Here is a 24,615-nt window from a genome sequence, read left to right on the forward strand (position 1 = left end):
GTGAGATCATGACCTGAGCCGAAGTCGGACGCCTAACCGACTGAGCCACCCAGGCGCCCCTGTGTTTGTGCTTTTAACATTTATTTCTTTTTGAGAGACAGAGAAGGAGTGGGAAAGGGGCAGAGAGAGAGGAAGACACAGAATCCAAAGCAGGTTCCAGGCTCCGAGCTGTTAGCACAGAGCCTGACATGGGGCTCAAACTCACGAACCATGAGATCATGACCTGAGCTGAAGTTGGACGTGTAACTGACTGAGCCACCCAGGTGCCCCTGTGTTTGTCTGTTTTTAAAGATATACAAAAAAATATGAGTGCATAAAATTTTCCAAAGACTATTTAAGAATTCTACTGATGTTCTATAATAACATAATTTAGAAAGCCAAATCACTATCAATTTAATATTTCATAACATGAAAATGAAATAATACTCTTTAATGAAGTATTTTAAATGTTAACTTAAAAAATGTTAGATTCAAACCCCCATGTGGCCTTATGCCATTATCAAAGAGATTTGATGGACACTGTCACAAAAACTCTTTCATAAATGTTCTACCAGTGACTTTTTAAGAGTGTATTTATTTGAGAGAGAGAGCGTGCCAGCAAGTGGGCAAGGGGCAGATAGAGAGGGACAGAGGATCCCAAGCAGGCTCCATGCAGTCAGCACAGAACCTGATGCGGGACTCAAACCCACAAACAGTGAGATCACGACGTGAGCTGAAACCAAGAGTTGGACGCTCAACCAACTGAGCCACCCAGGCACCCCACCAGAGAACTTTATTTTTTTTTTATTTTTTTTTATTTAAAAAAATTTTTTTTTTCAACGTTTATTTATTTTTAGGACAGAGAGAGACAGAGCATGAACGGGGGAGGGGCAGAGAGAGAGGGAGACACAGAATTGGAAACAGGCTCCAGGCTCTGAGCCATCAGCCCAGAGCCCGACGCGGGGCTCGAACTCATGGACCACGAGATCGTGACCTGGCTGAAGTCGGACGCTTAACCGACTGCGCCACCCAGGCGCCCCCACCAGAGAACTTTAAATGGAAGAGTAGTTCACTGATTAGAACAACAAAGTATTTAAAGACAAAAGACATTTTAAAAAAATTTACAAATGCTTAATGTTCATGTTACTTAAGAATTGACATGTACATTAAAAGTTAACTGGAGAAATCACTGATGTTAGCATTAGAGAGTTATTTATTACTATTATCTTTTGCCTTCATTAAATGTGTCCAACTGTATGAAAAGCTAAGATACTTATGAGGTAACACATACACAAATGACTAAAGTGACTTTGGTAGAGTGATACCATAACCTGGTAGCTGCTTTCCCAATTCTCTTAACAGCTACAGGGAACATTAAGTGCTTGAATCTGAAACCAAGACAACAGGAAAAGCAACCCCCCAACAACACCCCCTAAAACAGCTTTTTAGATGAACTAGAATAGGTTTAAATATATTTAGATCACTTTATATCAGAGAACATATGGCTTTGTCTTACACTCAAAAGGGTCAAAATGATATCTACCATTATAATACGTTTCTATATTGATCTAAATAATGTCTTTTTTTTTTTTTTAAATTTTTTTTTTTTTCAACGTTTATTTATTTTTGGGACAGAGAGAGACAGAGCATGAACGGGGGAGGGGCAGAGAGAGAGGGAGACACAGAATCGGAAACAGGCTCCAGGCTCTGAGCCATCAGCCCAGAGCCTGACGCGGGGCTCGAACTCCCGGACCGCGAGATCGTGACCTGGCTGAAGTCGGACGCTTAACCGACTGCGCCACCCAGGCGCCCCAATAATGTCTTTTTTTAAATCCAAGAACAATGGACCAGAAGACAGATGTAGATACTACTCCTGATTCTGCCACTTAATAGCTGGAAACTATGAGCAAGTCACTGAATATCTCTGACCCTAGCTTTCTCCACTTATATAAAATAAGAGGGCTTGGCAAGATTACCTCTAAGTATCCAAGTGTGAAAGTCTTACTTGATGACAGTGAAAAATATCAAGTAAGATATACCTTTATTTGCTGATTCTTAACCGCTATATGACAGCAATAAATGTTAAAGAAAAGACCATTAAATTTCATATAGAAATATTAAAATTATGTATGCCCTCTACTGGAGATTATTAAAAGAGCAACATACTGTTTCCTTTAAGGTTTCTACTCCGTAACTTTTTTTTTTTTACAGAGCTGAACTTTTTATTTGGCATTAAATATGTATTTCAGATTACACGATCTTTTTGTGGTGTTATGTAGAGAACTGACCAAGCACCCTCTCATTTAAATACAATTTTATTCTCTTTGGAAAATTCTGAAATCTAGCCTTATTCAAATGACTAACTTTCATAGTAGTAGTAAAATACCTTTAGTCCATGGTGGGCTTTTTTTTTTTTTAAGCTAATAATCTAAAGATGTTTACCTTTGGCAGCATAGGAGTATCTCTCTTCTTCTTTTTTTCAGAATTAGGGTCATCTAATAAATCTGGCTCAAAAGTATAAAGTTCAGTAAGCTCATTCATGGTAAAATGACGCTCGACCTGCTGCTGATCAACAACTCGAAAAGATAGTGACTGCTTAGTTACTTGACGATCATAAATCTTATCTTCCATGGTTCCCTTGTAAAAAGAAGGAACAATATACAAATAAGCAACTTCTGTACACATGAAACTTAATCAAGGAGAAATATAATTATTGGTTAATACAAAAGAGCAAAACTTCATAATAATATACTGCCACAAAGCAAGTTTTATTAGCAATAATGCTTAATTCATGAGAGATTTCATCTGTTCACTGTAGTTTACCTTGACAAAAAAGAAAACTACATTATTGATAATCATTCTGTATTATCTGACCAATACACATTCATGTTTTGCTTTATATATATCTGTACTTGGTTGAAGTAGAAGTGCAGTTAAACACCAGGGTAAACAGAACACAGAAATAAAGAAGTACATGAAATAAGATTTTAGAGGGTTATAAAATAATACAAGAGAGTAGCTTAATTCCTTCTCAATGGAATATAATAAGCTCTCAATCACTACACACTGCCTTTCTATCAAGTCTTACTTTCCATAATTTCAGGACAGAAAATTAATAACTAAAACGCCACATCTATTACATATATAGCATTTTAAACTAGAATGTAAAAGAGCTTTTAGTTCAAGGATAGGAAAGGGGTGATAGTGTAGTCTGCCAATTAATAATATTATGTACTAGAGAAGATCAAATGAGCAAGGATCAATCTACCAATAAAACCCAGTCTCTGGTTCAGAAGCCCAGATCTGGAGGCAGGTGGAGAGAACAGCATCTGTTCCCAAAACAGATGTACCAGTTAAAAGGCAACTTGCTTGATTCCATAAATCTGTATCACCTTGTACTTCTTTAATTTTACTTATTTTTCTTAAATTTCAGTTTCTGTTTTTTAATATCTGAGTTTATAAAGGAAATAATGTTAATATTCTTTCCTAGAAAGTATTATTCTTTGTAATGACTCATTATTATTGTAAGTTAACTTTTTCTTCCTATTTACCCATATTTTCAAATTAAGAGAGTATCTGGTGGCCACTAAAAACAATAATTATTTGACCTTTACATCTATAAGTAAATTAGATTTACTTATTTGCTTTTCTATGTATGCTAAGTAAAAGAACTATAAATTTTTAACTTTCCTAAACAAGCAAGAAAATTCTAAATCAGTTTACCCATGCAAATCCATCTCAAACTGAGAAAGGTGACATTATAGACATGGATGAACTACAAAACAGAAAATCATGAGAGGCCAAAATTGAGTTCTGCTGCATTATATATAGTATAGGATTGATGTTCTCAATTTCATTTGCCTCTTCATAATGCATATATGTTTGGCACTCCAAAAATATTATGTTTCACCCAACCTTTCACTATGAAAAAGAAACTATAAATTACAAACCTACCTGAGCTAAGAACCTATATACATACACAGGTTTAGTTTGTCCAAAGCGATAAACTCTGAATATACTCTGAATGTCATAAGATGGATTCCAAGAAGCATCAAATATAATCACTCTATTAGCAGCTACCAGATTAATTCCAAGAGATCCTGCTTTGGTGGAAATGATAAACAATCGTCCTCTGAAAATAAAAACATGAATAAATACTTTAGTAATAAGCACTTCACAGATATTATGAAATGACTTTTTAATCCTAAAGCAGTTTTTTGAACAATTAGAAGTTCAAAGAATTCATTTCTCACTTACTGAAAAAAATAAAGACATGTCTAAGGAGTCAGGCTGATGATTTATACATGCAAGATGAATCTTATTGCTAGAAAATCAAATAGTCTCATAGGAATAAAGATAAATATGGAAATCACGTTAAAGATAAATATGGAAATTATGTATTCAAAGCATTTGTAGATTCTGAGTAAATGTAGAAAATCCATGTATATATAACTCAAAAGTCCTATTGTGTTCGGTACTGTTATGAGCAAGCACTAAGTACATCAAAATGAAGGACAGTGTCCAAGGAACTAAGTGTAGTAGGAATGAGTGATAAGCAATTATAATAAATATAGTGTAATGAACACAGGGAGAGAAGTTAGACAGATGCAAAATACTGCAGTAGCTAAAACAGAATCAAGAAAACAGACTGCTCCAAGAAGGATGTGAGGATGTGTTAAAAAAAATTCTGTGTTGGAACACAAGAATTTATATTGCTGAGAATTTGAAAATGAATTAGTTGACAGGTTCATAGAAAACTAAGCAAATGTTAAAAAAGAAATAATTACTTGAACAAAAATAAATATGTGCATTAAAAAGGGAAAAATAATCACAGTTTTTTAAGTGGTTTATGTATGAATATTTACATAGTCACAAAAAAGCAAATACTTCCAGACTCATTTAGGCAAATATTACAAAACAATATGTTGGGAAAATGAATGAGGAAAAGTGTGTGTGTGTGTGTGTGTGTGTGTGTGTGTGTGTGTGTAAATTCCCACCTTAGATTGTAATGTGGATATATGAAAGTAAATACCAGAAGAATTGCCAAGAGTTGAAACTGGTTACCTGCAGAGAGGTATCATGTGTAAAGAAGGGGTTGGTTAAGGGACTGATTTTGATCTCAAGCCTTATAAAACTTTTTAAAAATTTGTAAATATATTATTTTGATATAAACAAACTTTAGGAAGATTTTATACGACATTTATAAATTATAAATATATAAACAAATTTATAAATATAAACAAATTTAAAGAAAAAAAATAGTTCCATTCCCCAGAAACAACCTCCATTCCAAATCATGGAATATTTCCTAGGGTTTCTTTTTTATAATCACATATATTTTTGGCTTTACACATACATAATATCTGTGTATATAGTTTATATTATGAGTATTTCTTCAAGTTTCTCGGTAAACATCAGGCTTGGTAGCTAAATAATATTCCATCGGATGACTATATAATTTACTGTTGGCCAAACTAATTAAGAGTGAGAAAACCCCTGGAATATAAGAAACTTTCAAAATTCTCCACAAAATGCCTTTAAATACCAAGCCTTACTTTCTATAATTTCATGAAGGGAAATTTGTAACTAAAATGCCATACTGATTACATACAGTATTATAAACTAAAATGCAAAGAAGCTCAAAATTTAAAACAGGAAAGAGTCAACACAGGTACTAACTTCATGTTTTATATGGAATTGGTGCTACTACATGTCTAAGAATACAAGCTACAGAAGTTATCAAAAATGGAATATATTCATTCACACTGTTATTTATAAGATCATAAGGTTGAAGATTAAAAATATGTACAACATAGAGGACTAGATTACACTCTGGCTATTTCATGAGTTACATTACCAATAAAAATCTATATTATGTTAGGGGCACATGGGTGGCTCAATCGGTTGAGTGTCTGACTTCAGCTCAGGTCAGGATCTCGCAGTTCACGAGTTTGAGCCCCACATTGGGCTCTGTGCTGACAGTTCAGAGCCTGGAGCCTGCTTCGGATTCTGCGTCTCCCTCTCTGCCCCTCCCCAGCTCATACTCTGGTGTCTCTCTCTCTCTCTCTCTCTCTCTCTCTCTCAAAAATAAAACATTAAAAATTTTTTTTTAGGGGCGCCTGGGTGGCGCAGTTGGTTAAGCGTCCGATTTCAGCCAGGTCACGATCTCACAGTCCGTGAGTTCGAGCCCCGCGTCAGGCTCTGGGCTGATGGCTCAGAGCCTGGAGCCTGTTTCCGATTCTGTGTCTCCCTCTCTCTCTGCCCTTCCCCCGTTCATGCTCTGTCTCTCTCTGTCCCAAAAATAAATAAACGTTGAAAAAAAAAAATTAAAAAAAAAATTTTTTTTTTAAATCTTTATTATGTTATGTGAAAAAAGCAAGATCTAGAACATTATTAATTTCAACTGCACTAGAAACCAAAACATATACATACATCCAATGTTAACAGTAGTTCTCTTTGGTCATGGAATAGTGATAATTACTTCTTTTTTTTTTTAATTTTTTTAATGTTTATTTATTTTTGACAGAGAGAGAGACAGAGTATGAGCAGGGGAGGGACAGAGAGAGACGGAGACACAGAATCTGAAGCAGGTTCCAGGCTCTGAGCTGTCAGCACAGAGCCCGACGTGGGGCTTGAACTCACAGACCACAAGATCATGACCTGAGCCGAAGTCGGACGCTCAACCTACTGAGCCACCCTGATAATTACTTCCTTCTTTATACTTATCTATAATACTCATTACAGAGAACAAACTGTGCTTTTTTTTTTTTTTTTTTTTTTTTTTTACTTAGTGGACATATTTAAGGGATCATTGGCAACTAGGGCTCCAAAATTATTCTCGTTATTTATATCTATTCTGCACCAGTGAAAGGATCAAGCATACAAGAATGGCATAAACTATGTAGGTTAAACACACACACACACACACACACAAAACAGGAAACCTTGTAGAGAACTTCAAAACTCTTTGGTATGTACCCAGTAATGAAGAGTTGAAGGGGCTTAAATAAGCACCTTTATCAAATTGCTATGCATCCCAAGTTCTGAGCTAGACTGCTAATACAAAAAAATGAAAAAATGTCCAGCCACTGCACTAAAGGAGTGCAATTACAAGACAAAAAAACATATGAACAATTGTATGCAGTCTAATTTGCAATAATAGAGGTATTTATTTACATGGTAAATATTCTGATTTTTGAAAGCATATAAGTGGGAATGTAAAATTGTTTGATTTTGCGTCCAAAAGAAAAATAAAGTCAAGTAAATGAACAAGTAGTATTAAGAATTATTTTGCAACTGGGGTGCCTGAGTGGCTCAGTCGGTTAAGTGCCCAACTTCAGCTCAGGTCCTAATCTCAAGACTCATGGGTTCAAGCCCCATGTCAGACTCTGTGCAGACATCTCAGAGCCTGGAGCCTGCTTTGGATTTGGTGTCTCCGTCTCTCTCTCTCTGCCCCTCCCTGCTTGTTGACTCTCTCTCAAAAATAAAGATCAAAAAAAATTTACAATTATTTGTTAATATTATTCAGTATGGAGTATATAAATTCATACTGAAATAAGCTAACCAGGATATTTTAAGATTTTCCTAACACTAAACATCAGTATTAAAATATACAAACACCATGAAAATATTAACTATTATTTGAATAATGCTGCTATAAACCATCTGGATATGTTTTTGGTAAAGACATGTAAACCTTTCTGTTAGGTATATATCTAAGAGAATTGCTGGGTCATAGGGTACGTATACAGCACTGTTAAAGCTGAACAAATAGTTCTGCTAAGTCGTTCCAATTTACATTCCCACCAGCAGTTTGAGAGTTCTAACTGTTCCAGATCCTTGACAACTCATGGCATTGCCTTTTTTTAATAACCTTCAAAAAAATTAGCTTAAGGATCACAAGAATTTGTAACAGTAGTATAGAGTTTCCATGTACCCTTCATCCAGCTTTCCAATGGTAGTAACTTACATAACTATGGTACGTTGTCAAAACCAGAAAATTGATGTTGGTACAATACTATGAATGCAAGCTTATTTGATTTCACCAGTTTTTACATGTGCTTTTTTTGTTTGGTATACAGCTCTATGAAATTTATCATGTATGTAGAATCATGCAATCATTTCCACAAGCAGGATATAGAACTGTTCCACCACCACAAACACAAGCCTCTTTTGTGTTATCCCTTAGTATTCATACTTTTCCCCCACAAACCCTAATCCCTGACAACCACTAATCTGTTCTCTACCACCATAATTTTGTTACATCAAGAATGCCATATGAGGTGTGCCTGGGTGGCTCAGTCGGTTAAGTGTCCGACTTCAGCTCAGGTCATGATCTTGCAGTTTGTGAGTTCGAGCCCCATATCGGGCTCTCTACTGTCAACGCAGAGCCTGCTTCAGATCCTGTCTCCCTCTCTCTACCCCTCCCCCCCTTTTTCTCAAAAAATAAACAAATATTAAAAAGAATAAAAAGAACACCATATGAAAGGAATCATATAGCATGTAACCTTTTGAAATTAGCATTTTTCATTCAGCATAATGCCCTTGAGATCCATCCAAGTTCTTTGGATCAATATCAATAGTTCCTTCCTTTTTATTATTGAGTACTATTTCATTATATAGATATAACATAATTTATCCATTCAAATGTTATAAGACACTTGGGTTGTTTCCAGTTTTTGACTGTTACAAATAAAGTTGCTATGAACACTTGTGTATAGGTTTCTATGTGAAAACAAGTCTTCATTTCTCTGGCATAAATTTTTAAAAGTGATTGCAGGATTGTATAGTAAGAATATGTTTAATTGTTTAATTTTTTAAAACAACTACTAAGTTGTTTTCCTTTTATTTTTTAAAAAATTTTTAGGTTTATTTATTTTGAGAGAAAGAGAGGGTGAGCAAGCAGGGAAAAGGCAGAAAGAGGGAGAGAGAGAATTCCAAGCAGGCTCTGCTCTATGTGTGCAGAGCTGGATGCGGGGCTCAAACCCCAGAATCTAGGCATCCCTGTGAGATCATGACCTGAGCCAAAATCGGGAGTCTGGTCACTTAACTGACTTAAGCCACCCAGGCACCCCCCCCCCAAGTTGTTTTCAAGGAAGAATGGCTGTGTCATTTTATATTCTCATCAACATTGTGGGAGAGATCTAGGTCTCAGCATCCTAATCAGCCTTTTACAGTGTCACCATTTTTTATTTTAGCCATTCTGATATGAAGTGATATCCTGTTGTAGTTTCAGTTTACATTTCCCTATTGGCTAGTGATGAATGTATTTTCAAGTGCTTATTTGCCATGCTGCATTGATCCTCTTAAATGAATGTCAGTTTAAGTCCTTGGCCCATTTTCTAACTGAAAAATGTTTGTTTTTTCGCTATTATATTTAAAGGATTCTTTACATATTCTGAGTACGAGCCCTTACTAAAAAATGCTATTTGCAAATATTTTCTTCAAGTCTGTGATCTGTCTTTTCTTAACAGGGTCATTCACAAAGTTTTTATTTATTTTACTTTTTTATAACTGTTTTAAAATTTATTTTTAATTTACATCCAAGTTAGCATATAGTGCAATAATGATTTCAGTAGAATCCAGTGATTCATCCCCTACTACAACACCCAGTGCACCCCAACAAGTGTCTTCCTTAATGCCCCTTGTCCATTAAGCCCATTCCCCCCCGCCATAACCCCTCCAGCAACCCTTAGTTTGTTCTCTGTATTTAAGAGTCTCATGTTTTGTACCCCTCCTTGTTTTTATATTATTTTTGCTTCCCTTATGTTCATCTGCTTTGTATCTTAAATTCCACATATGAGTGAAGTTATATATTGGTCTTTTACTAATTTCGCTTAGCATAGTATACTCTAGTTCCATCCACATTGTTTTTATAATTTTTTTAAGTTTATTTATTTGAGAGACAGAGACAGTACAAGTAGGGGAGGGGTAGAGAGGGAGGGAGAGAGAGAGAATCCCAAGCAAGCTCTTCACTGGCAGTACAGAGCCCAAGGCAGGTCTCAAACCCACAAAACTGCAAGATCGACCTGAGCCAAAACTAAGTTTAATGTTTATCCGATGGAGCAATCTAGGCATCCCTAAAGTTTTTAACTATCCAATTATTGACTTTTTATCTTCAATGGATTATATCCCTTTGGTGTCATGACTGAAAAACTATCTGCTTAAACTTAGTTCCTGAATATCTTTTTCCCAATGTTTATTTATTCATTTTTGAGAGAGAGAGAGAGAAAATGAATAACAACGAACGTAGGGGAGGGGCAGAGACAGAGGGGTAGAGAGAACCCAAGCAGGCTCCATGCTGTCAGCACAGAGCCAGATGCAGGGCTTGATCCCATGAACCATGAGATCAGACCTGAGCTAAAATCAAGATTCAGGCACTTAACCAACTGAGCTACCCAGGCACCCCTTGAAGATTTTCTTCTATGCTTTCTTATACAAGTATAATGTTTCACATTTAAATTTATGAACCATTTTAGCTTGATTTTTGAATAGGGGTGAGGCTTAGGTCAAGGTTTGTTTCAGCCTGTGAATATGCAATTGTTTCAATACCATTTGTTGAAGAGACCATCCTCCCTTCACTGAAACACTTTTGTATCTTCCTCAAAAATGCTTTTAACTTGTATTTCTCTGATGATTACTAAAGATGAGCACTTTTTGTATGTTTACTGGCCATATGAATACTGTCTTTTGTAAAGTCCTTTTGAAGTTCTTTCCTTTGGCATTGGCTGGTTTATCCTACTAATTTTGTTTAAAAATTTTTTAATGTTTATTTATTACTGAAAGACAGAGAGAGACAGAGCATGAGCATGGGAGGGGCAGAGAGAGGGGGAGACATAGAATCCGAAGCAAGTTCCGGGCTCTGAACTGTCAGCACAGAGCCTGATGCAGGGCTCGAACTCACAAACTGCGAGATCATGACCTGATCTGAAGTCAGACACTTAACCAACTGGGCCACCCAGTTGCTTCTATCCTACTAATTTTTATTAATTCTTTGCATATTCTGGGTAAGAGTCCTTTCTGGATCTATGTATTAAGAGTAGCTTCTCCCAGATATTTGCAAATGGCATATCCAACAAGGGGTAAATATCCAAACTATATAAAGAACTTCTACAAAGCAACACCAAAAACCTCCAAATAATTCTATTAAAAATGGGCAGAGGACCTGAGTGGACATTTTTCCAAAGAAGACATACAGATGGCCAACAAACATAAAAAGATGTTCAACATCACTAACCATCAGGGAAATGCAAATCTCCACAAGGAGATCTCACACCTGTCAGAATGGCTAAAATCAAAAACACAAGAAATAACAAGTGTTATGATGTAGAGAAAAAAAGAACCCTTGTGCATTACTGGTAGGAATACAAATTGGTACTGACACTGTGGAAAACGTATGGAGGCTCCTCAAAAAATTAAAAATAGAATTAACATATGATGCAATAATTCTACTACTGGGTATTTACCAAAAAAAAAAAAAAGAAAAGAAAAAGAAAACATTATTGCAAAAAGATATATTCACCCCTAAGTTTATTTACTGCAGCATTATTTACAATAGCCAAGATATGGAAGCAACCCAAGTCTATACTGATAAAGGAATGGATGGATAAAGATGTGGTATGGAATATTACTCAGCTTTAAAAAAGAACAAGACTGTATCACTTGAGACAACATGGATGGACCTTGAGAGTTTAATCCTAAGTGAGGTAAGTCAGACAAAGACAAATACCATATGCTTTCACTCATATGTGGAATTTAAGAAAAAAAATGAAGAAAGAAACCAGACTCTTCAGTATAGAGAACAAACTGGTGGTTGCCAGAGGGGAGGTGGGGGGGGGGCAGGGGTAAATTAGATAAAGGGGATCAAGAGTATGCTTATCTTGATGAGAACTGAGTAATATATACAATTGTTTAATCATATTCTGCACCTGAAACTAACATAAGCACTGTAATGTTAATTGTATTTTAGTAAAAAAAATGGTAACAAACACAAAATCAAAAGTATATGTTTGTATAAGCATAGAAACTCTAACCATGGTTATATCTGGGTTACTAAATTATAAACAATAGCATTTATTGTCTTCTTTGTGATTTTCCATAGTATCTTTAAAAATGAGAAAATAGCTTCTATTTTGTGGCCTGCCTTTTCATTTTTAACATGAAATTCTTTTGATGACTAAAAATTCTTAATTTTAATGAAGCTCAACTCAACAATATTTCCTTTTACGGTTAGTACTTTGTGGGTCCTTTTCATGAAAGTTTTCTTAATGCAATATCAGGAAAATATTCTTTACTGTTTCCTTCTAAAACTTTTTAGCTTCCACATTTAAATCTACAAACCACGGATTTAGTTAACAGGGAAATACAGTTTAAGGTTACCAAGTCTTACCAGTACATATCAATCACAATAGCTTTAAAAAAAACAGACATTGTCAAGTGATGATGAGGACAGAGAACAATTGAAACGCCTATATGCTACTGGGGGGGGGCGGAGTGCAAACTGGTACAACCATTTTGGAAAAACGTCTTGGTAATATAAGCTAAAGCTGAATGTACACGCATCTTTTACTCAGCAATCTCACTTCTGGGCATATACACAACAGAAACACATACATATGCTTGACAAATGACAGATACAACAATCTTTAAAAAGTTGAATCTTTGGACTTCCACTCTGGAAAGATGGGAGTAGACATACTCTTCTCTATTCCTTACAATAAGGAAAGCAAAAGACCCTAGACATTACATATAAAACAATCATAAGAAGTTTCTGAAAAGTGAGGAAGAGGAGAAAGACTGGCTAGGGACCTTGGGTGCTAAGGAACAACATGGAACTAAGTTCCATAGGATTTCTTCCCAAAACGAGGGCTAAAGAACCCAGCAATCAGGAAATGCCAGTGGATACTGCCAAAAAAAAAGTCTCCAAGAAAATCCTGCTCTCTCTAGCCAAAGGACCAAAAAAAGGGGCACCCTAGAAAGACAGAAAACTTTAAAACAATAATCATTCAATTGCAGTCAAGCAGTACAGAAAAAAAATGCGGTGCACCTCCATCCTTGTCACTAAAGGCTGAGTGGGGAGTTCAGACTCCTACCTTCTCCTAGTTGTAACAAGGCATGGCCAGAGTGGTGTCAGAGAAGTCTAAGTTAACACAGTCCTCCTCTCAACCCAGCAGTCTCAGTAAAGACCATGAAGGGAACTCAGACATCCATCCCCACCCAGAAGTTACAAGAAAAACCCTATATCTCTCTACTAGGGTAGTATCAAAGGATATATAGTGGAGAGTCAGGAATTATACCACAACCCAGTTAATGAGTTACCCCTGCAGTGTCAGTGGAGGCCCATGGGTAGGGGTTGTAAATAGGCAATCCTAACCCTCCCAGCCAGGATAGTATCGGCAGAAAGGTAGTCGGTAGACTCAACTCCCACTCTCATCTTCCATCTGAACATGTGTCAAAAGAGGCCTGCTATAACAGAAAATTTAGATCCACAGTCTCATGAAATAATAAGCAAATATCCAGTTAAATTATATCTTTGTCCTAACAAGAACCAGTAAAATCTCAACTTCAATGAAAAAACGCAATCAGCAGACACCAACACTAAGATGACATAAATATCAGAATTGTCTGACAAGGATGGAAAAAGTTGTTACGTTTCTAAATATGCTTCAATAAGGAGTTATTAACACACCTGAGACAAATGAAAAAAAAATTGCCTCAGTAAAGAAATATAAGACATAAAGAAGAACCAAATGGAAATCTTAGAACTGAAAAATACAATAAAAAACTGAACAGTAGAATGTAGAGAACAGAGATTCAATTAACTTTGAAAACAGAGCAATAGAAATGACCCTATCTAAACAACAGATAGAAATCAAACAAATAAACGAAAAATCACAGAAAAACAAAATGGAGACTGAGGGACCTATAGGACTCTAACATTATTGTCTACCATTCTTATCACTGGAGTACTAAAAGGAGAGAAAAAAAAGAAGGGGCTATAATAGTATTTGAAGAAATAACGGCTGAAAATTACTCAAATTTAGCAAGAAACACAAACCTACAGATGCAGAAATTGAATGAACCACAAACAGGGCAAACTCAAAGAAATTCATGCCAAGAAGCATCATTGGCAAACTTTTGAAACTAAGATAAAAAAAAAATCTTGAAATAAGCAAGAAATAGAACCTTACTGACAAGAAAAAAAGATTTTAAAAACAGATTTTTTTAATTAAAATATATTTGACATATAATATTGTATAAAATTAAGGTATACATGTTAATTTGATACACTTATATACTGTAATATGATTGGCACTGTACCAACAATTAGCACCTCTACCATGTAAATATTTTCTTTTTACTGGTTGGAATAATTAAGTTCTAATCTCCTAGGAAGTTTAATGATTATAATATAATACTGTAGTCTACATTTACTTATTGGTTTAACCACTATGAAAAACAATATGGAGTTTCCTCAAAATTTTGAAAATAAATCTACCATATGATCCAGCAATTCCACTTCTGGGTATATATACAAAAAAAAATGAAAACAGAATGTCAAAGGGATATATGCACTCCCATGTTTACTGCAGCACTATCCACAATAGCCAAGATACAAAAACAACCTAAGGGCCCAGCAACAGATGAATAGATAAAAAAAAGATGTGGTATATATGCAATGGGATAGTATTCAGCCATGAGAAAAAAAGGACATTTTGCCATATGTGCCAACATGAATGTACCTTGAACACATAATGCTAAGTGAGATAAGTAAGAGAAAGACAAATACTGCATGATATCACTTTTGTGTGAAATTCAAAAAGCCCAATTCATAAAACAGCAAGTATTTTTGAAAGAAATTATGAAATCCAGAAGGAAGTGGTAAAACATTTTTCAAGTGCAGAAAGAAGAGAAATGCCAACCCAGAATCCTATACCCAGCTAAAACACTCTTCAAAAATGAAGAGGAAATCAAGAAATTCTCTTCTGAAGGTACTTGGGAAATTTATTGCCAGCACACCTGCTCTGAAAGGATGACTAAAGGAATTTCTCTAGAAAGAATGGAAATGATAAAAGAAAAAATACTGACACATTAGGAAGGAAGAAACAACAATTAAAAAACAAAAAATATGAGTAAATAAAATAATTTTCCTTCCAATTTTTCTAAGTTATAGTTAATTATTGAAGAAAAATTATTACATTAATGTGGTAATCCATTTATGTAGAGAAAAACAGTTAAAACAATTATATTATAAATGGGGAAGAGAAAGGCACATAAGGGCATAAGGTTTCCACACTTAGTTAACATGGTAAAATGATGACATTAGTTGACTATGATAAATTATGTCCATGTAATGTAATACTTAGAGCAACCACTATGAAAGTTATAAAAAGATCAAAAAATACCATAGATGAATAAAAATACAATTTCACAAATGGTAAAAAGTAACCCACAGGAAGGGTAGAATAAGAAAAGAGGGGTGCCTATACTGTTTTATACTCTATATACTGTTTTCTAAAGTGGCTGCACCTGCTTGCATTCCCACCAACAGTGCGGAAGTGTTCCCCTTCCTCTGCATACTCTCCAATGCCTGTTGTTTCCTGAGTTGTTAATTTTAGATATTCTGACACTTATGAGGTGGTATCTCATTGTGGTTTTGATTTGTATTTCCCTGATGATGAATGATGCTGAGCATCTTTTCATGTCTCTGTTAGCCATATGAGATGAATTTCTTGAGATGTGATGAAACCATTTTGTATCTTGACTCTATCTTGCATTTGTCAAAACTTATACACTAAAAGGAGTGAATTTGACTGTAGATAGATTTAATTTTTTTAATGTTTATTTATTTATTTTGAGAGAGAGAGAGAGAGAGAGAGCGCGCGCACATGAGCAGGGGAGAGGCAGAGAGGGAGACAGAGAATCACAATAAGTCTCTGCAGCGTCAGTGCACAGCCCAACATGGGGCTCGGTCTCACCAACTGTGAGAACATGACCTGAGCCAAGATCAAGAGTCAGACGCTTAACCAATTGAGCTACCCAGGTACTCCTAAAATTATTTTTCTGAATTCTCTATACAAACGAATAATGTTTCCCACCTCACATTAGTTTCATCATTAAATTCTTCAGCCCATTTTTTCCTTGATTGTGCAGTAGTAGAACCATCTAAACGGTAATAGTCAATGTTTCGCAGCCACTTCCCTTCACCTGGAAATTTAACAAGAAAAAAGAGATTTGATATACATTGTTCTGCTAGTAATAACACATTTTATTCCCCGCTCACCATTTAAAATCTGATTATCATGCATAGCAACACAAAAGTTTTTTTAATTAAAGTGTAATTCACAATATTACAAATAAATTTACCACAGATTTACTTCCAATAGATACTGAATAGCAAAGGTACTTTTAAAAAAGTATTTCATCTACATGTGAATTTCTTAAAAGACTTCCTTGATGACAATCTTTTAAAACTGTCAAAAGAATATGGTTAAATTGCATTATGCTCATGAAGCTTGCTTTTAACTGAATTTGTAAATGGCCATGTTTCCTCCCTTATTAACAAGTTGATCCTGGTAAGGGTACCTGACACAGAATGCATTTATTCAATCACTGAACAAATATTTAGTGAATGCCTAATATGTATCAAAAATTATTCTATGGTCTGGCCACATATATCAGCATATATTCCTATTTCATGACAATTGTGTGTGTGGGTGGGTGTCTGTGTGTCTGTGTGTGTGTGTGTAAGGACTTTGACTTAATAAGTAAAACAGTTATCAGACATGTCAACTTTTGGACAGTGAGGTGAAAATTTACCCAAGACTTACATTAAAACTAAAATACCAAATTTAGTGCTTATGACATTTATATTTTATTATACATTAATTTCCATTACAATTCTCTAAACTATAAATATAATACTACTATTATCCCTGAATCCGATCCTAGAATCTTAACATAAAAAAAAGGTGACAAAACTGAGATTCAGGTCTTTCGGTGAACTTTTCACTTAAATTTAGTATTTAGTATTAAAGGTGCTTTTTAACATGCTTATTTACTTACCCATGTCTTTACTTATATTTAAAAACTAAAATTTCATTGCTAAAAATGGGTAAGAAAGTCTACTTATTTATGGCTTTTATTTCCTTCAATTGGAAAAAAAGGCATACACACATCTAAGGAAAAGAGAATTTGAAATAGATGATTAGATAAAAAACAGGCTGGAGTCACGTATCCATTAATTGATCACCTAAACTGGGTAATTATGAAAGTTAATATGCTAATCATACATAAAATGATATTAATATTTTTTAAATTATTTCAACATATTCACCTTTCGATGATAATACAAATGAATAATCTGTACTACCACTTCTGGGAATCCAACACTTAAAAAGTGACAAAGTCAAATACACATTTTTTAAAAATACCAGTTTCACCATTTACTAGCAATTTAATTTAGAAAATGTGAAAATGTGTTTCATTGTGTTTAAAAATGGAGAGTTGAAAGATGGTGGCATAGGAGGACTAGGCTCACGGAGTCCTGCTGATCACTTAGATTCCACCCACATCTGCCTAAATAACCCAGAACACCAAAAGAAGACTAGCTGAACGGACTCTCCAGTGCCAAGCGTAGACAAGAGACCCAATGAAGAGGGTAGGAAGGGCGGAGAGGCGGTGCGCGCTACATGGACTGGTAGGAGGGAGCCAAGGCAGTGGAGGGGCAGCCCGCCTGGCAAGGCAGAGCCCCCGAGTCTGACTTGCAAAGCGGAGGGGCTGGATGGAGTCAGTTCTGACAGCCAGTGGGAATTAACATCTGGAATGTTATAAGTCAATGGCTCTGCACAGAGGGTGGGAGGGCTAGAGGACATAGGGAGGGAGAGCTGTTGAGCCCCGGAAGACAGAACTCAGCTTGGTGGGGAAGAAAAGCTGGCCAATGCCATCTCCCTCGCCCATCACGCAGCCAAATTCCCAACGGGAACCAGTTCCCATCACCGAACTTGCTTCACCACGCAAACACCCAACGCTGTGCTTCTGTGGATCCATTCCTCCAACGGATCGGCCTCCCTCCTGGTGCCGCAGGGCCCATCCTGGAGCGGACCAACAAAGGCAAAGCAAGATGAGCCTGCCCCTCCCGCCACTGTGCACCTTGTGGAACCACCACCCAGATCCCATAGAAGCAGCACCACAAGCCTGGCAGTGTGCAAGTAGCCCAGACATGGGCCACACCACTCCATTGTGAGTCCTGCCCCTGGGAGAGGGGAAGATAAGGTACACACCAGCGGTGTGTCCAGCAGTGGTCCCAGCTGTGGGCTGGGAGCAGACAATGGATCTGACTGCAGCCCCACCCACCAACACAAGTTATTCAAGACAACACAGGGGAAATGCCCTGCAGTTCCACACCACTCCAGGGACTATCCAAAATGATGAAACGGAAGAATTCTCCTCAAAAGAAAACTCCAGGAAGTGGCAACAGCTAACGAATTGATCAAAAACAATCTAAGCAATATAACTGAGAATGAATTTAAAATAATAGTCATAAAATTAATCACTTGGCTTGAAAAAAGTAGAGAGGACAGCAGAGAATCTATTGCTACAGAGATCAAGGGACTAAGAAACAGGAGGAGCTAAAAAATGCTATAAATGAGGTGCAAAATAAATGGAGGCGACCATAGCTCCGACTGGAGAGGCAGAGGAGAGAATGGGTGAATTAGAAGATAAAATTATGGAAAAAGAGGAAACTGAGAAAAAGAGACATAAAAAAAATCCAGGAATATGAGGGGAAAATTAGGGACCTAAGTGATGCGATGAAACACAATAATATCTGCATAATAGGGAATCCAGAGGAGGAAGAGAGAGAGAGAAAGGGGCTGAAGGTATACTTGAAGAAATCATAGCTGAGAACTTCCCTGATCTGGGGAAGGAAAAAGGCATTGAAATCCAAGAGGCACAAAGAACTCCCTTCAGATATAACTTGAATCGATCTTCTGCACAACATATCTTGGTGAAACTGGCAAAAATCAAGGATAAAGAGAAAATTCTGAAAGAAGCTAGGGATAAACACGCTCTAACATATAAAGGGAGAATGATAAGACTAGTGACGGATCTACTGAAACTTGGCAGGCCAGAAAAGAATGGCAGGAAATCTTCAATGTGATGAACAGAAAAATATGCAGCCAAGACTCCTTTATTCACCAAGTCTGTCATACAGAATAAAAGTAGAGATAAAGGTCTTCCCAAACAAACAAAAACTGAAGGAATTCATCACCATTAAACTAGCCCTACAAGAAATCCTAAGGGGGATCCTGTGAGACAAAGTACCAGAGACGTCACTATAAGCATGAAACCTATAGACATCACAATGACTTCTAAACCCCTATCTTTCAATTATATCACTGAATGTAAATGGACTAAATGCTCCAACCAAAAGACATAGGGTATCAGAATGGATAAAAAAAACAAGACCCAACTATTACCTGTCTACAAGAGACTCATTTTAGACCCGAAGAAACCTTCAGATTGAAAGTGAGGGGATGGGGAAATATCTACCATGCTCTTGGAAGCAAACAGAAAGCTGGAGTAGCCATGCTTATATCAGACAAACTGGACTTTAAATTAAGGCTGTAACAAGAGATGAAGAGGGGCATTATATAATAATTACAGGGTCTATCCATCAGGAAGAGCTAACAATTATAAATGTCTATACGCCAAATACAGGAGCCCCCAAATATATAAAACAATCACAAACAGAAGCAACCTTATTCATAAGAATGTGGTAATTGCAGGGGACTTTAATACCCCACTTACAATAATTGACACATCATCTAGACACAGGATCAATAAAGAAACAAGGGCCCTGAATGATACACTGGATCACATTGACTTGACAGATATATTTAGAACTCTGCATCCCAAAGCAATAGAATATACTTTCTTCTCGAGTGCACATGGAACATTCTCCAAGATAGATCACATACAGGTCACAAAACAGCCCTTCATAAGTATAAAAGAATTCAGATCATACCATGCACACTTTCAGACCACCATGCTATGAAACTTGAAATCAACCACAAGAAAAAGTCAGGAATACCTCCAAAAGCATGGAGGTAAAGAACACTCTACTAAAGAATGATTGGGTCACACAGGAAATTAGAGAAGAAATTTGAAAATATATGGAAACAGATGAAAATGAAAACACAACAATCCAAATGCTTTGGGATGCAGCGAAGGCAGTCCTGAGAGGAAAATACATTGCAATCCAGGCCTATCTCAAGGAACAAGAAAAATCCCAAATACAAAATCTAACAGCACACCTAAAAGAAACTGAAGCAGAACAGCAAAGACACCGCAAACCCAGCAGAAGAAGAGAAATAATGAAGAGCAGAGAAGAAATAAACAATACAGAATCTAAAAAAACTGTTGGGGAGATCAATGAAACCAAGAGTTGGTTTTTTGAAAAAATAAACCAAATGGATAAACCTCTAGCCAGGCTTCTCAAAAGGAAAAGGGAGAGGACCCAAATAGATAAAGTCATGAATGAAAATGGAATTATGAAAACCAATCCCTCAGAAATACAAGCCATTATCGGGGAATACTACTGAAAACTTACATGCCAACAAACGGGACAACCTGGAAGAAATGGACAAATTCCTAAGCACCCACACACTCCCAAAACTCAAACAGGAAGAAATATAAAACTTGAACAGACCCATAACCAGTGAACGAGTTATCAAAAATCATCCAACAAATAAGAGTCCAGGACCAGATGGCTTCCCAGGGGAATTATACCAGACATTTAAAAAAAAAAATTTTTTTTTTCAACGTTTAATTATTTGTGGGACAGAGAGAGACAGAGCATGAACGGGGGAGGGGCAGAGAGAGAGGGAGACACAGAATCGGAAACAGGCTCCAGGCTCTGAGCCATCAGCCCAGAGCCTGACGCGGGGCTTGAACCCACGGACCGCGAGATTGTGACCTGGCTGAAGTCGGACGCTTAACCGACTGCGCCACCCAGGCGCCCCATACCAGACATTTAAAGCAGAGATAATACCTATCCTTCTCAAGCTATTCCAAAAAATAGAAAGGGAAGGAAAACTTCCAGACTCATTCTATGAAGCCAGCATTACTTTGATTCCTAAACCGGACATAGACCCAGTAAAAAAAGAGAACTACAGGCCAATATCCCTGATGAATAAGGATGCAAAAATTCTCAATAAGATACTAGCAAATCGAATTCAACAGCATAAAAAAGAATTATTCACCATGATCAAGTGGGATTCATTCCTGGGCTGCAGGGCTGGTTCACCATTCGCAAATCAATCAACGTGATACATCACATTAATAAAAGAAAAGAACCATATAATCCCGTCAATCGATGCAGAAAAAGCATTTGAAAAAATTCAGCATCCTTTCTTAAGAAAAACCCTCGAGAAAGTTGGGATAAAATGAACATCCTTAAACATCATCAAAGCCATTTGTGAAAAGCCCACAACTAATATCCTTCTCAATGGCAAAAAACTGAGAGCTTTCCCCCTGAGATCAGGAACACAACATGGATGTCCACTCTCACTGCTGTTGTTTAACATAATGTTGGAAGTTCCAGCATCAGCAATCAGACAACAAAAGGAAATCAAAAGCATCAAAATTGGGAAAGATGAAGTCAAGCTTTCACTTTTTGCAGATGACATGATATTATACATGGAAAATCCGATAGACTCCACCAAAAGTCTGCTAGAACTGATACATGAATTCAGCAAAGTTGCAGGATACAAAATCAACGTACAGAAATCAGTTGCATTCTTATATGCTAATAATGAAGCAACAGAAAGACAAATAAAGAAACTGATCCCATTCACAATTGCACCAAGAAGCATAAAATACCTAGGAATAAACCTAACCAAAGATGTACAAGATCTGTATGCTGAAAACTACAGAAAGCTTATGAAGGAAACTGAAGATATAAAGCAATGGAAAAACATTCCATGCTCATGGATTGGAAGAATCAATATTGTTAAAATGTCAATACTACCCAAAGCTACGTACATTTTCAATGAAATCCCAATCAAAATTGCACCAGCATTCTTCTCGAAGCTAGAACAAGCAATCCTAAAATTTGTATGGAAATACAAAAGACCCCGCATAGCCAAAGTAATTTTGAAGAAGACGACCAAAGCAGGAGGCATCAAAATCCCAGACTTCAGCCTCTACTACAAAGCCGTAATCATCAAGACAGCATGGTATTGGCACAAAAACAGACACAACAGACCAATGGAATAGAATAGAAACCCCAGAATAGACCCACAAAAGTATGGCCAACTAATCTTTGACAAAGCAGGAAAGAATAGCCAATGGAAAAAAGACAGTCTCTTTAACAAATGGTGCTGGGAGAACTGGAGAGCAATATGCAGAAGAATGAAACTAGACCACTTTCTTACACCGTTCACAAAAATAAACTCCAAATGGATAAAGGACCTGAATGTGAGACAGGAAACCATCAAAACCCTAGAGGAGAAAGCAAGAAAAAGTCTCTCTGACCTCAGCCGCAGCAGTTTCTTACTTGACACAGTCCCAAAGGCAAGGGAATTAAAAGCAAAAATTGAATTCTTGGGATTTCATAAAGATAAAAAGCTTCTGCACGGCAAAGGAAACAACCAACAAAAGTAAAAGGCAACCAACAGAATGGGAAAAGATATTTGCAAATGACATATCGGACAAAGGGCTAGTATCCAAAATCTATACAGAACTCACCAAACTCCACACCCGAAAAACAAATAATCCAGTGAAGAAATGGGCAGAAAACATGAATAGACACTTCTCTAAAGAAGACATCCAGATGGCCAACAGGCACATGAAAAGATGCTCAACGTCGCTCCTCATCAGGGAAATACAAATCAAAACCACAGTCCGATACCACTTCACGCCAGTCAGAGTGACTTAAATGAACAAATCAGTAGACTATAGATGCTGGAGAGGATGTGGAGAAACGGGAACCCTTTTGCACTGTTGGTGGGAATGAAAACTGGTGCAGCCGCTCTGGAAAACAGTGTGGAGGTTCCTCAAAAAATTAAAAATAGACCTACCCTATGACCCAGCAATAGCACTGCTAGGAATTTAGCTAAGGGATACAGGAGTGCTGATGCATAGGGCACTTTTACCCCAATGTTTATAGCAGCACTTTCAACAATAGCCAAATTAGGGAAAGAGCCTACATGTCCATCAACTGATGGATGAATGGATAAAGAAATTGTGGTGTGTATACACAATGGAATACTACTTGGCAATGAGAAAGAATGAAATATGGCCCTTTGTAGCAACGTGGATGGAACTGTAGAGGGTTATGCTAAGTGAAATAAGTCATACAGAGAAAGAAAGACACCATATGTTTTCACTCTTATGTAGATCCTGAGAAACTTAACAGAAGACCATAGGGGAGGGGAAGAAAAAAAAAAAAAGAGGTTAGAGAGGGAGGGAGCCAAAGCATAAGAGACTCTTAAAAACTGAGAACAAACTGAGGGTTGATGAGGGGTGGGAGGGAGGGGATGGTGGGGATGGGTATTGAGGAAGGCACCTTTTGTGATGAGCACTGGGTATTATATGGAAACCAATTTGACAATAAGTTTCATATTTAAAAGTAAATAAATAAAAAATAAAAAATAAATATGGAGATAGTCCAATACCTATTGCATATGGTTATTGTTTTTAAATGAGTTGATATAAGAGAAAAAATCCTTAGAACAGTGCCTATCCCACAGTAATTAAGCTTACTGAGCACTTAATATTATCACCCCAAGATCCTACATCAAATTATATCTGTCTCTAATATGGCACATTAAAATGTGATCAATTCTGTAACATAATTTCCTGTAATACCCCTTGAACCTAGTTCAGTGCCCAATACACAGTCATAGAAGTAGAAATAGTAGTAGTGGTGGTGGTGGTGACAAAACAGAAACTGAACTGATTAATGGTTAAAATAAACGTTTGTTGAAGATATTAAATATGAACTAACAACCACATGGAAAAATATTCAACCTTGCCAGTAGTCAGAAAAATACAAATCAAAACAAGAACAATTGTTTTTACCCATTAAAGATGGGGAAAATATAATTACAGTACTACAGGTATATAGTAAAATGGGCATTTGCCATTTATTCATGGTAGTATAAAAACTCGTATGTTTCCTAGCACTTTGCCTTTCATATAATGAAGCACTGTCAGAACATAGAACTGAACTCATAAAACTAATAGTACATAACGGAAAAACCTATTTAAGCCAACAATACACATAACCATAGTCAAAGTAATACATATACACACTACCTATATATATATGTATATATGTATATATAACATATACATATATGTTAAAGGCATATGAATAAGGAAGGACCTCAGAAACAAAGAAGGCAGGGAATGAAAAACATTAAAAAGTGCCAGTATACACCAAGCACTTAAACCTAATGGGCACATAAAAAAATGCATCACAAGAGCATGATTCTCTATGGAAAACAACTAGAGAATATCCAGATAAGGACAATGTATTACCTTGCAAATTCAGAGTATTTACTATAGACCTACTACATGTTCAATACTATGCTGGACATCAGTAAAGCCTTGCCTGACTGCTTTACATCT

At 36.5% G+C, this 24,615-nt stretch overlaps 1 protein-coding gene across 11 annotated transcripts in view; it reads right to left on the bottom strand.

Annotated features, from left to right (window-relative positions):
• Positions 1-24,615, bottom strand: part of ATRX (ATRX chromatin remodeler) — a 313,439-nt gene that overhangs the window by 27,336 nt on the left and 261,488 nt on the right. For all 11 annotated transcript variants that reach the window (XM_043570144.1, XM_043570145.1, XM_043570140.1 and 8 more), the window contains 3 exons: positions 16,077-16,185; positions 3,934-4,111; positions 2,422-2,616 (listed from right to left, as the gene is read on the bottom strand). In XM_043570144.1, coding sequence (XP_043426079.1) covers positions 2,422-2,616; positions 3,934-4,111; positions 16,077-16,185 — 482 coding nt within the window. The remainder of the gene's footprint in view (positions 1-2,421; positions 2,617-3,933; positions 4,112-16,076; positions 16,186-24,615) is intronic.

Source organism: Prionailurus bengalensis, chromosome X, assembly GCF_016509475.1.
Source record: "Prionailurus bengalensis isolate Pbe53 chromosome X, Fcat_Pben_1.1_paternal_pri, whole genome shotgun sequence".
Classification (NCBI taxonomy): domain Eukaryota; kingdom Metazoa; phylum Chordata; class Mammalia; order Carnivora; family Felidae; genus Prionailurus; species Prionailurus bengalensis.